The sequence below is a fragment of the Ips typographus genome, linkage group LG1, assembly GCF_016097725.1.
Source record: "Ips typographus isolate SLU linkage group LG1, UJ_Ityp_2.0, whole genome shotgun sequence".
Lineage (NCBI taxonomy): Eukaryota > Metazoa > Arthropoda > Insecta > Coleoptera > Curculionidae > Ips > Ips typographus.
In genome coordinates this window covers 4,476,703-4,489,488 of record NC_138422.1, presented here as the reverse complement: position 1 = coordinate 4,489,488, position 12,786 = coordinate 4,476,703, and the positions used below count along the sequence as shown (strand labels likewise).

The following is a 12,786-nucleotide window of genomic DNA, read 5'->3' as shown; positions in this document are numbered from 1 at the left end:
TCAAAACAAAAGTTTGAGGTTAGGCTAGGTTGATTCTGTCATCTGTCAAATTTCTAGGAGGGTGAGGGTGTTCAGAATTTAAGTCAATTTACACTAATGCCTGTATGCACCGGCCCAATTTAAATCTCACATAACAGTTAGAGCAGATTAAAATTTAACAATTCTATGCACTGCAAGGTAAACTTAGCTAATCTCTCTTAAATTTAATCGTTGCATTTCGGAGGTTTAAAAGTTAATCTTCACTTTATAATATTTTTTATTTTTGGCAGGTGTCCTGTAATTTTATTGTTGTTCCTTGTGTGTTAACAGTTTTATTTGGGAATCTTTGAGGCTTGAGACTGTAGTACGTAGTGAATATGGAATTTGAGATGTTTATTGAAGATGGTGAAGATATTTTGAAAGGATTACAGATTCTTAGAGTATAGTTTAAACAATAATTAAAGGCTATAGTCATGTCGAATGACGTCACAGCCTGTTTAACAGAAACTTAGGCCGGGATTACCCAACTTCAACTCATAGTAAACAAAGTAGTCCAGGTTACTTGTTTACTATATGGGACAAAAATTAAGTTAATGATTACGACTATGACGAAGAAATTGGGTAAACCCGTCCTAACGAGACATATTTATCTCGAAAACATTGATTTTCGATAGTGCTCTTTCTTTTTACGATTGAGTACATATTTAAGTATTTTAGTTGAACCGATTGAAACACCATAGTATTTAAGCATTTAGTTCACCATTGAACACATTTTTTTGTTAACATTACAGTTGGCTTACATCAGATTAAGCGATACATAAACACTATTAAAGAAAGATCTTAATCAAGAACGAACAGTAAATAATAAAATTTAAACAATTAGTTCGGTTAACAAAGGTTGTCCTTTTAAGGCTGCTACAATATTTTTTGCAGTAAGAACAGCCATATCTTGTCTAGTTTCAATACAAGCGCTACCAATATGTGGCAGTATAACACAGTTTTTCAACTTGAATAAAGGGTGATCCAATGGCAAAGGTTCGGGTGTCATAACGTCCAATCCGGCGCCCCATATAATATTGTCTTGCAGTGCTCGCACTAAAGCATCTTGGTCTACTACACCCCCTCTACTCGTATTGATAAAAACGGCTGTATTCTTCATTTTCTTAAAAGCGGTTTCGTTAAATATTTCTTTAGTTTCTGGTGTAAGAGCACAACTAACGCTAATAAAGTCGCTTTGTGATAAAAGTTCATCAAAACTGACTCTGGTAGCTCCAATTTCTTTAGCAGCTTGTGGTTTTTCAGATCTATTATAGTAGATAATCTTGCTAGGACCGAAAGGTTTCAGTCTCTTAGCAATTTCCTGTCCAATTCTGCCAAACCCAACAATACCAACTGTAGACCCCTTTAAGCCGGGTCCGCACATCCAAAATGGTGACCAAGCCTTCCATCCTCCGGTTTTAGCTTCTTCGTTAGCTTCTAACAGTCTTCTGCTGGTGGCTAGTAGCAAAGCAACAGCTAACTCGGCAGTTGCATCCGTTAGTATGTCGGGGGTATATGCCATTTTAATACCGCGTTTTTTTATTTCGTTTACATCTAAATGATCATAGCCAACGGACATAGTTGCAACAATTTTTAAACTTGGCCCAGCCTTATCAAGTATCTCATCGTCGATTTTGTCTGTGAGCATGCAAAACAGACCGGATTTGTGTTCAATGTTTTTTAAGAGTTCGTCTTTGGGTACCGGGCCTGGTTCTGTCCACCATGTAACATCGCATCTGTAAAAATGTCAAAAAGTTAAATCAGTAAAAGAGTTAAGGCTAAACCATCTTTTAAGCTGGTTAAACCTCAATTAAACGCTTGATTCGGAGTAGTAAAATATATAGAGGGTAGTCCTTTTAAAGAGTTAGTAGTGTAAAAAAATGGTTTTTGCTCCAACTTATACAGTGTGTCATATTTTGTACAGAATATTTGAAAAATCTTAATCCTCCAGCTTTCAGCTTGCTGCTGTTTTTGACCAATACTAAACTATTAAAAGTGTTGTGATATACGAATATACTGCACATGTGGACCTCTACCATTCAATGGATGTTTTTTTAACTGTCACTTACACTTCAAGTTTCAGGTTTAGTGTTTACTATTTCGTTTATGGGCTTGGATGACATTGGCATTTTGTTAAGGTTTATGTTAGATAAATGAAGTTATAGTGTTTGTTACGCAAAATAAGAAAACGTTAATTTAAGCCTAGTTTATAAAACAAAATTTTATTTTAGTAATAGTATTAATATTAGTACTAAGAATAGAATCAATGCTTATGACCGAAGGAGTTTATAAAATAGTAGTTTTCCTAACAAGTGTACAAAGTAAGTCTTGTACGCACGATGGCTGGATATGCATTGTCTCAAGGCCAAGCGACCTTGAGGCCGGACCTCATTGCCATGACCACACACTGTCAGTTCTTCTCTCAGTCCAGGACTGTACAGTCCAGACCTTGAGACCAAACTGAACGTGTATGGTAGGCCTAAATGAACGTGCACAAGAATTGCCCAAAGAAGTGAGATTACAGATAAACCAAAGAATATTATAGGTGACATAACACAATATCGATACTAAGTCACGATGTGAAAGTCACTAGATACACCAGAGATACAAAGAAGAATCGGTTTAGGCTGGGATGCATATGGCAAATTGAAGAACGTTTTTAATAGGGAAATCCCTATGAGCCTTAAGACAAATAGGTATACAATGAGTGTGTTTCCAGTTGTAACATACAGATGCGAAACACAATGCTCACTAAAAGCAACATAAATAAGCTAAGGATATCACGTAAAGAACACAGAAATCTAAAGAACGCGGATAGAGAACATTATAGAAAAAAATCGCAAAGCTAAGATATTTGCAGGCCATGTAACAAGACTCAACGATAATAGATGGACCAAAAGACTATTAGAATGGAGACCTTGTGAAGATAGAAAAAGTCAGTCCATATCACCGACGCGATGGGTAGACGATATACGAAGAATGGAACCCAATTGGATGCAACTTGCTCAAAATAGAAATTCTTGGCGACGTAGGGAGGAGGCTTATGTCCAGCAGTAGACTCAAGATAACCGTTAATGCGGAACGTACAATTTAATACAACGTTAAATACGGAACACAGCCTGAATTTTAGGATGTGGTTTGTCAAATGTCAGATTGTTGTAAATATGAAAAGATTGAAAAGTGAGGTTAGAAAAAATCGCAAATTTGTTTTTAATAAATTGAAAATTGATAGGGCTAATAGTACAACAAGAACAATTATTTCAATTGTGATAATAATGTAATTTGCTACTTACGATTGTTTTAAAACATCCAGAGCTTCTTGGTTTATTTCTCTCGTCACGTAAACTTGTGGTTTAGCCATTTTATCAGAAGAAAATCGTCGATTTCCAATACAGGTAAACAGCTGCACTTTCTCTTTGACAACAATTTTGCTGCAAGCAATCACAGCACACCTATTGTTAATAAAATAACGAACGCTAAACATTACCGTTACCTATATTTCAAACTGGTTTATGCAATATGTTGGAGTTTTGGTAATTTAAGGAAATTTCTTCAGTGTTGACAAGACAGAGATAAGGTGGTCATACTTATCACCAAGTGGCGCGTTTTTTGAACTTTGATGAATATATTTTTATTAAATTTTTGTCCTTCAACAATTATTCAACAACAATTAATAGCAAATTTAAACAATGTTTCAATTAGGAATTTTGATGCATATCTTTCAGTTATGCTATTGGCCTTTCAAGGTCAGAGATACTCCCTCTGGTGATCAGTTTTGAAAACAGTTTCGGGCATTCCACCTGTCATTTCTCCCTTTGTTTACATTGATTTTGGTTAGGAATTTAGCACTGGTTTCATAAATATGAAGTGACACTGTCATATTATTTATGTTAGGTTAGGAACCTGTTGCCCGATTTTAGTTCAAATGGCGCTGCGATCTTAACTTGAAACGCCAATTGCTTCCTATGTAGGTACATATAATATAGAAAAATTGTGAAAGATTTTTCCAAATTTTTTGCCATAAAGTCGTTCTGAAATTGACGATTTTACACTTACGTGTTGTTAAACTCCACCTTCGGTCTCGTATAACAACTTTCACTTGCGTGCAAAAAAGATGTATTTTTTATACTTGTTGCATAAATAACTATCTTCATACTTCTGTTTTTAAAATAATTGGTTAATAGATAGTAATAAGTAATAATCTAAATAAAAATAAGTGTCTTTTTTTCAAAAGTCTCATAGCTGGTACTCTCTGTTCAGCGACTGAACAGACTGTTGCATCACAATCACCAGCAAAAAACGTAAGGGTGTCGGTAATTAAATGTGATATTGATTGATAGTTTTTTTCTATTCAATAGCCATTCCATAATTTACATTTATTTAGTTAAAAATGACGAGGTTTTGTTTATCAATCCCAGCCTCTAACGCGGTTTGCCGTATTACACGTCATCAGAGAGGCTGTAGGGCTTGATATAACCAAAAAACAAAACTTTCTTTCATTCTCTTTCAACCGAATGATGCGGCTGTTCCTATATTTGTCATCAGACGTGACATCTGTATTCCACTCTATGATTAAATTATAGCAGAATCTAGTCCAAAAGTACAATTTTTGTAACTACTGTTAAGTTACCGGATTTTATCGCAAGATTTTGTATTCGATATTTTGTCATTTGTTACAGAATATGGGGTCCCGCAGAAGTCAATTTCCCGATTTCTTCTCTAACAAAGGATCAATAGCTACCAAAGTGTCACCTATTAAATATGGTAATCGAATTTACTATCAATCAAATATTTTAACTGAAGAAAACGACCTAGAACCCGACAGAAGGTCCCAACTAAAACCCTACTTAGACAATGATGATGAAATGGTTGATTGCGCTGACATTGAAGAAAACTACGACATAGTTTTGACCAAAACTGGAAAGTTTCAAACTTCATTCTACGTTCCTTCCAGTCTGTTGTCTTTCATTATCGGTCAGAAGGGAGCCAAGCTAAAAGGACTCCAAAGATCAACCAATACAGTAATAAAAATTCCACGAATTAATGAAAAGGGCGATGTAGTAATTACTGGTGAAACAGAACGAAAAGTTGCTTCCGCCAGAACTCAGATTGCATTAATTGTGGCTCAACGTAAAGAGAGGATGCCTGCCACGCACTTCATTGCAATACCAATTGACTCCGAAACTATTCGTGACAATTTGTTGAAGTTTCAAGCTAAAGTGTTAGAAAATCCTCCTAGAGGAGTGTCAAAGTCGATATTTCAAAAACCAGTTAAAACTCATTTGACTTTAGTCATGTTGACCTTGCTAGAACCAGAAGAAGTCACATTGGCTAAAAAGACTTTAGAAACGTTCTATGAGGAGTATATCTCCAAAGTGTTTGAGAAGAACCAAAAACACAAAGTTACCATTCAGGGCTTGGAAATAATGAACGATGATCCGTCGAATGTGTATGTATTGTATGCGAAAGTGCAAATGAAAACGCCAGAACTTCAAACCAAACTCCAGGATATGTGCGACAAAATGTCGAATCATTTCTGTAGGTCAGGTTTGGCTAAGAAAGAATACGATCGAGTTAAGCTTCATATGACGGTTATGAACACCAGTTTTCGAGACAGCGACGAAGAGAAGACATCATTTGACGCTCGGGAAATAATGGACAAATACGGGGATTATTATTTCGGGGAGTTTGAATTGAAAGAGTTGCATATTTGCATTAGGGGTACAACAACAAGTGACACAGGGCAATCAAAGTATTATGATACAGCTATAGTAATACCTTTGTAAATATACAGTGAGGGAAAAAGTATTGCATATATTTATTGAAAAATGCGGTCATCGATTTTTGTTTTTAATTGTGCCTTTTTCATGTTTTTCCAACCAATTTTTATTTGTACATATAGGGTGACCTACAAGTTTGATGATATTAAGGCCAACTTTTTTTAACAACCCTTTCTTACTTGTCTTGCATGTATAGGGGAAATAGCGTTTGAACATGGTATAAAAAGCTTCATTTTTAAGCTTTCATTGAGTTGAATGTGATTTGCTAAGTTCTTTTCATTTTCAAGTATTTAAGTATACCTCTTTTTAATAAGATATGTGCAACATCAGTCTAATATCAATAGACCAATACACATTATTAAAGATCTTCCTCTCAATATCCTGGTTATAAAACTTGCACAATAAATCTCAAAATATGCTTCTTAGTTTACGAGTTATTATCGAAAAACTGAAAATAAGTTCACACCTTTTTACGGTTTCCACAAGTTAGCACAAGGTGTACGGAGTCGAAAATATTCAAATATTCACCCTATGTCAAACCAACTTGTGTCAAAATTCGACAAAGTTCATATATTTTCCAACTGTTACTAACATAGACAAGAGAGAGCTTTTATGAGCTGAAGCTCATGAGCTGTTTCTCTAGAATTTCAATTAAACTCTCGAAAAGTCAACATTCTAAACGTATGTTCTTATTTAGTAAACCAACTAATACATTTTTTATAAAATTTTTACTTTCAATGTTGTTTGCCAAGTAGGTAATCAGTTTTTTGACATTCGCTTCAATTGCTACTCACTAAGAAACACATAAACAGATGTCTAGAGTAGGCTTTTTGCAATACGTTTGACAAAAACAATGGATTGTCTGAGAATAGTTAAATATCCAAGATTTTAAGTATAATGTCCTGGCACTAGCGCTACATAATTGCGCGAAATAGATACTTTGCACACGCGAGACTTTGGATTCGTTAAGAACCTATAAGCAAATGTTTAAAATGCAGTGTCTGACATTTTCCCAATTTTCAGGAAAAGAGGAAAACATAATTCAATTTGGCAAACCAGGAATAAGTTTATCATCAAGTAATCCTCTAAAATTTTTTGTTTTTTTTTACGTTGGAGACAACTTGTAAGGTCATCCTGATTTACTTTGCTTTTTGCGTTAAATACATTAGCTGTCCTAATTATAAAATTAAAATTTGTAGTTACAGGGAAATCTTGATTTTAGGATTAAAACAAAAACGGTAAGTTATACAGAATATTAACTTCTTTTCCGAACTTGTACTATATAACAATTACAAAAAAAAACAACTTGATATAATTTAATTTCCACACCTTTAAAAATAATACTGAGGTAAAACAAAACATTAAATAAGCAGATTATAAAACAGTAATAAATGATCTGGAAAATCAATGTTGAACCAAATTCCTTATAAAAACAATGTAGTAAACAAAAAAAAACAAAATTAATTACTATTTAATTCTCGTTAATACCATGCAAAACGTGTTTTGCTGCTTTGAATGTATTATACATTAGCATCGCAACTGTCATGGGACCCACACCTCCTGGAACTGGAGTGATGTGCCCAGCAATTTGACTCACACCTACATAATACAGCATTGTACAGGGTGTCTAAATAAGAGTGGCCGTTTTTGACCAAACAGTTACTCATAAAGCTTCAAAAAACAAAGACAGCAATAACAGACCAAGGACAAGAAAATAAAGTTGACAGCAACAAACTACTATAACTTTCAAAGATTTTAAATTTAAAAAAAAAACATTATTGGCGCAGTAGATAAAAAATGTAGGAGGCTAAAATTAAAAGTAAATGAAATTTTCAACACTCTGTATTTCTTTACAGAAGCATGTTTAGAATATAGTTTATACATATGTATAGCAAACTATAGCTTTTTAGACAGAATACGCGGTTTAAATTTACGTATTAAAACCTGAAACACCTGTCTATAGCTACAATTTCAACTTCAGTTTGTCAATACTTCTTTTCTTAAAAAAAACTTTGAAAATTGGTGGATATGTTAGTTGGATTTAAATAAATAAAATCTTCATCCTATAAAACGGTATGGTTGGGTGTCAAATATTAAGACTAAATCCATTCCTATTTTAATCTGGATCAGATGAGCGAAGTAATCATAACTAGTACCTTCTAAATATTGCAAAAATCAGCTAAAATTGCAAGTTCCTAACTTTCTTCCCTTTCAAGTTTTTCACAAAAATAGTGGTGTTAAGATAAAACTTAACTGCTAAAAACTTATGACAGTTTATTATGCGTATTATTTGACTCGTAATGTTAAAAAACTTTAATAATTTTTTGTCAAAGGCACATGCGGACGAAATAAAAATCAAATTCGCTTTTAGGTGTTGCACTTGATGGACAAAAATCTGCTCTTCTCAATGACAAACAAAGCTCAATATTCTACGCCAGATGATTTAGAAACCGTTGGGTCAAAAAATCAAAGTTGTTAGTCGTGAACGTAATTTCAATTTGCAGTTATTTTCAGCTAATCATTGTACTTAAAATTACGAGAATTTATTACTTTTTAAATTCAAATGGATAGTACGATCTCTTGTGGACATTTTGAAACACTGAAAATATTTTCTTTTAGTCATCATTTTTTTCTCCAATCTCTATAAGTAACCGTTTACACAAAAACGCCAAGATCCACTCTTATTTAGACCCTCTATATACAGACATTATTTTGAAAAAAGTCTAAGTATACAGCAATTATCCCTGATAGTTAAAAACTTACCTTCAAAGTCAACATCACCCACAAGTTTCGTTTTTCCTTCTTCAGTCGTTATTCTGTTAATACCGACGTCAATTATACAAGCCCCTGGTTTAACCATGTGAGGTTTAATCAAATTTACAACACCTGCAAATTGATTTATTAAATAAAAAATCTTGTAAGCACGAAAGAATCTAACCTGTAGCTGTAACAATAATGTCAGCCTGCTTAGCAAAAATTTCCAATTGTTCAGGAGGAGTGTGCCTATGACACAAAGTTACAGTGGCTTCGCAGCCTGGAAGTTCGTTTCTGGCGTCAGAATGTAACAGAAGAACAATGGGCAGGCCTACATTTTTAGAACGCCCGCAAACTACTACATTTTTACCAAATGTAGGAATATTATATCTAGAATGCACACACATTATGACAAATTTACACTCATGTATATTAGTTAACCACCTTTTAATCAACTCATACACCCCTAAGGCAGTGGCAGGTACAAAAGTATCAGAATTAAGAGTTAACTTTCCTATATTTGTGGTATGAAATCCATCCACATCTTTCAATGGATGGACTGCATTACACACAGTTCTTTCACAGACATGTTCAGGTACTGGTAATTGAACTAATATACCATCAACCAAACTGTCTTCATTTAATCTCTGAATTTCCCTTAATATTTCCTCTTGTTCAGTTGTGTGAGGTAGTCTAATTGTTTTAGAGTCAATGCCTAAATACACATTATTGATAGAAAAAGACAAAAAAATTAGAAAAAACAACTTACCAACTTCTTTGGCAGCAATCATTTTGTTGGATACATATTTCTCGCTAGCTGGATCTTCTCCCACTAGGATGGCAATCAGACATGGCCTGCGGTTTCCTTGTTTTACCCATTCATCTACTTGTTGTTTCACCTCTAATCTTATGTCCTGAGCAATTTTCTTACCATCAATTAGCTTCACCGCTCGACTAGAAACAAATGAAGCATTTAAATTTGATATTTAAGGAATATTTTCTTTAAGTTGTTTTTAGTTACAAATAATTTTTTTTCTTTCACTCGAATATGACTTTTCTTCTAACAAGGAAGTCAAAAGATATTCAAATAATGCAACACAAATTTAGACCAATACACTTACTAAAATAATAACAAATGCACCAACATTTTTTAGGTGAAAGAAAATATAAATAATATAAAAATAAACACCTACTTGCACCTAAACTTTTTTACACTTGGGAGTATTTCAGGCATTTTTGCGACACTAAGTAATTGACGGATGTTTTGCAAATACTACACAAATTGTAATATTGGGATTTCTTATATAGGATTCACCAAACAAGTCTGTAGTAATCATATGACAAAAGTTATTAGCCAATTTCCAGTTCTTTGCATCAGTAATTTATCAGTGGTAGAGTACCAAATAGATAAGGCTTTGTTTACGTCTGGCCTGCATTGTATTAATTGTTGTTGGGTTACTCAATAGTGATTAACTAAATCCGCATGGAAATTATACAGGGTTGTTCCTGAAAAGTCTTATCTTTTGCCAAAAGTGCAAAGATTAAATTTTGGAATATCACGTTAGGTGGCGTTTTATATGTGATGTGTATAGCTTGCCTTCCTTAAATAGTTTAACCTGCTGTTTCCTATGAGATAAGTCAAACAATCAAATCAAACAAACTTACTACCTTACGTCTAACTCCATAAAGTTCTAATTTTTTTAGCAATAGTTCTTTATCTATAAGTCTAAAAATAAAATATACCTATTCCTAGTTTATGCTTTTCTATCTGTTCAAGGATATGACATAAACTGAAAAATTACTGTTTGTACTGATCTTCTGGCAATGTAGCCATGTTGACAACCACTGAAAGGTGGCACATTATAAAAAAATCTGTTAGCTGTGTGTATAAAACCAATTCAAAAATCTTTGAAAAGGCTGGAAGGATGCTTATTGGTCTGTAATTTCCTATTTCATTTTTATCACTTTCTTATACTTTATACTACTTTTGTTATATGAATTTGTACTAATTAATTTTTTTTCACAGACAAAACATTCTTTCTTTTACCTTGTGCTTAACTTGAGTTTTTGATTGCAGTTTTTGTTTTGTTATATGCCCAAATCACTTGAGCCCATAGGGCTAATTGGCCAAAAATTCTGACAAAGGAAGACAAAGTCAATCAAGATAAGTTGTAATTGACATTGGTCATTTGTCCAAAGGAAAAAGTTAGTTAGGAAAGTTACCAGGAAAGCTAAAAGTTAACCAACTTCTTAATTTAACTTAACTGAACTTAATAGAAAATTCGGTTGCATAAATGTTCCCATGCCATTACACATGTTGATGTTTCTTAGTACTAAATTAGTTTAGCTTAATTCTATTTTAATGTCCTGCATAAATCCACCTTTATATTGCTTTTATCAGATTTCAAATTTAAACCTTCCTTTTTTTAGAGTTTGTTTTACTGGACTTTTTGTGAAGGGAAAGAAGCTTCTTTGAAGTCACAAAGTTATCTGTAAAAGTTTTGCATAACTAACAGAATAATGTGTGAGAAACATTCTGTAGAACTGAGTGTAGAACATTGTGCCAAAACTATGTACAGACTGGTACTACTAATTCAGTTATTATAACATAAGTGAAGAACAATAACTAAACACACTCACACTACAATTCATTTAATTTAAAAAAAATCATATAAAATACTACTTAAAAACACAGTGCACAGTGGGTGTTAGTTTAGTTTTATAGCGAATTCGACTGGCGGCACTAGTGCGCACTATTCTGCACTGAAAGCACACTCGCTCGGTGCTGGTTGTTCGACTGACAAAGTTCTGCACTGGTTTTAAAAATATTTATGTTCGTCTCGGAAATGCACTGATTTAGTGCGGTCTGTGAGAATTCGGCTGGGTTGCATTTGGTGCGGTGTTTTAGCACTTAGTGCAAAATTTTAGAACTGTGCTGCTAGTATAGTTCTAGTTCAGTTCTGTCTAGAGAAACAAACAAAACAAATAAATAGAAATGGTGCCAACGGCTTTACTTGAAGAATTTTTAATAAACATGTCATCTAGCAGCAAGAGTGATTCCTGAGATGAAGAGTGGTTATTATACATGACAGGAGAGAATGGTCTCATATAAGCGGGTCAAGCAAGACTACTGCTTTTTACCCTCCCATCACTGTAGACCAAACAGAAAGGTCCGGAAGAAGGACTCCGTTAACAGTCACTGGTATTTCCCTTGAAATATTTCCCTTTCGGGAATTACCAGTGTTGCAACGGTGTCCCCTGTCCTGGGTGAGAGTGCCCCGGCTGACAACGGGGCTCTTCTGTGCTCTTCTTGTCTTGAATTCTTCTTTCTTTGTCAGCTGGTCATCCTGGTGGAGGTCATGGTGAAGAGTGGTTAGCTTGCTTGGGACAATTTGATAAATTAGATAAATTTTCTGTTAATTGTCAATCCCAGTCGAATCAACCTCCTTTTAATAACTGCACTGGTGTGGCTCGCACTTTCTTAGTGCAGCGTGCTAACTGCACCTAATCGGAGAGAGCAACTTTTACATGGCACTGAGAAAATACGAATTGAACTGGGGTAGGCCGTGCACTCGGATAGTGCTTCCCAGTCGAATTCGCCATTAGTGTAAACTGATTGGAAAAACCAAATATGTACAAACAAAATACACTTACTTGTAAACAGAACATGCAATACTGGACTTCTCAACTGTTTGACAAGATAGTTTTGACAATAAATGGCTTGACCTGAAGATGGTTATGCTTCTACCAATATGTGGAGTTAACATAAACATAGTAATAAGTACTATCACAATATGAAAACAATTTTATGGCTCTTTTATTTGATTGTATTTTTTACAGCTAAACTAGACATTTTGACATCATCCTGGTAATATTTAAAGTCATGTCAAATTAGTAAAATAACTAAAATGACCTTCATCAGGTTCATAAGTTCACAGTTCAATAAACTGGTGTATTTTTAGACACATTGATAACTCTCTGCAGGAGGCATGAAGATGTCAAAACATATTTATCTTTTAAAAGAGCATAACAAAACTACAGCACTTATCATCAATAACAGGTATTTTTCTTGCTTTGGGCCCAGTTTGGAAATTTGTTATTGATACTGAGTTATCTATTTAATTATGTAACGCAATATCACCACCAGATTTACTACATATAGGGGGTACCAACGTCAGAAATTTGATTGGAAAAACAAAACCAGCAACAGATGGTTTTTGTAGTAAATAGGGCC

At 34.1% G+C, this 12,786-nt stretch overlaps 3 protein-coding genes across 5 annotated transcripts; 1 reads left to right on the top strand and 2 right to left on the bottom strand.

Moving 5' to 3' along the window:
* Nucleotides 1-719: 719 nt before the first annotated feature.
* LOC145725944 (glyoxylate reductase/hydroxypyruvate reductase) lies at nt 720-3,443 on the bottom strand. Its single transcript, XM_081975151.1, has 2 exons — nt 3,312-3,443; nt 720-1,754 (listed from the first exon to the last, which is right to left on the bottom strand). The coding sequence occupies exons 1-2, from the start codon at nt 3,377-3,379 to the stop codon at nt 851-853; spliced, it is 972 nt and encodes a 323-aa protein (XP_081831277.1). The 5' UTR covers nt 3,380-3,443; the 3' UTR covers nt 720-850.
* On the top strand, nt 3,271-5,824 carry LOC145740149 (activating signal cointegrator 1 complex subunit 1-like). Of its 2 annotated transcripts, XM_081972314.1 has the most exons (3): nt 3,271-3,413; nt 4,698-4,782; nt 4,834-5,824. In XM_081972314.1, exons 2-3 carry the CDS (start codon nt 4,701-4,703, stop codon nt 5,802-5,804), a joined length of 1,053 nt encoding a protein of 350 aa, XP_081828440.1. In that variant the 5' UTR covers nt 3,271-3,413; nt 4,698-4,700; the 3' UTR covers nt 5,805-5,824. The 2 variants fall into 2 exon arrangements, with proteins under 2 accessions (XP_081828440.1, XP_081852042.1); XM_081995916.1 differs by having other exon boundaries at nt 4,698-5,824.
* Nmdmc (NAD-dependent methylenetetrahydrofolate dehydrogenase) lies at nt 3,445-12,772 on the bottom strand. Of its 2 annotated transcripts, none has more exons than XM_081974188.1 (6): nt 12,207-12,772; nt 9,322-9,506; nt 8,997-9,267; nt 8,737-8,942; nt 8,562-8,684; nt 3,445-3,470 (listed from the first exon to the last, which is right to left on the bottom strand). In XM_081974188.1, exons 1-6 carry the CDS (start codon nt 12,323-12,325, stop codon nt 3,460-3,462), a joined length of 915 nt encoding a protein of 304 aa, XP_081830314.1. In that variant the 5' UTR covers nt 12,326-12,772; the 3' UTR covers nt 3,445-3,459. The 2 variants fall into 2 exon arrangements, with proteins under 2 accessions (XP_081830314.1, XP_081829550.1); XM_081973424.1 differs by lacking the exon at nt 3,445-3,470 and adding an exon at nt 7,042-7,397 and having other exon boundaries at nt 12,207-12,767.
* Nucleotides 12,773-12,786: the final 14 nt, after the last annotated feature.

What these genes read in the sequence shown, in the direction of transcription:
- LOC145725944 (XM_081975151.1), bottom strand. Translation starts at nt 3,379, where the DNA reads ATGGCTAAACCACAAGTTTACGTGACGAGAGAAATAAACCAAGAAGCT. An exon ending in CTGGATGTTTTAAAACAATC is followed by an intron (nt 1,755 to 3,311) that starts GTAAGTAGCAAA and finishes ACATTTTTACAG; the next exon opens with ATGCGATGTTACATGGTGGA.
- LOC145740149 (XM_081995916.1), top strand. Translation starts at nt 4,701, where the DNA reads ATGGGGTCCCGCAGAAGTCAATTTCCCGATTTCTTCTCTAACAAAGGA.
- Nmdmc (XM_081973424.1), bottom strand. Translation starts at nt 12,325, where the DNA reads ATGTTTATGTTAACTCCACATATTGGTAGAAGCATAACCATCTTCAGG. An exon ending in ATTGCATGTTCTGTTTACAA is followed by an intron (nt 9,507 to 12,206) that starts GTAAGTGTATTT and finishes ATTTGTTTCTAG; the next exon opens with TCGAGCGGTGAAGCTAATTG. An exon ending in GGGTGATGTTGACTTTGAAG is followed by an intron (nt 7,398 to 8,561) that starts GTAAGTTTTTAA and finishes TGTATTATGTAG; the next exon opens with GTGTGAGTCAAATTGCTGGG.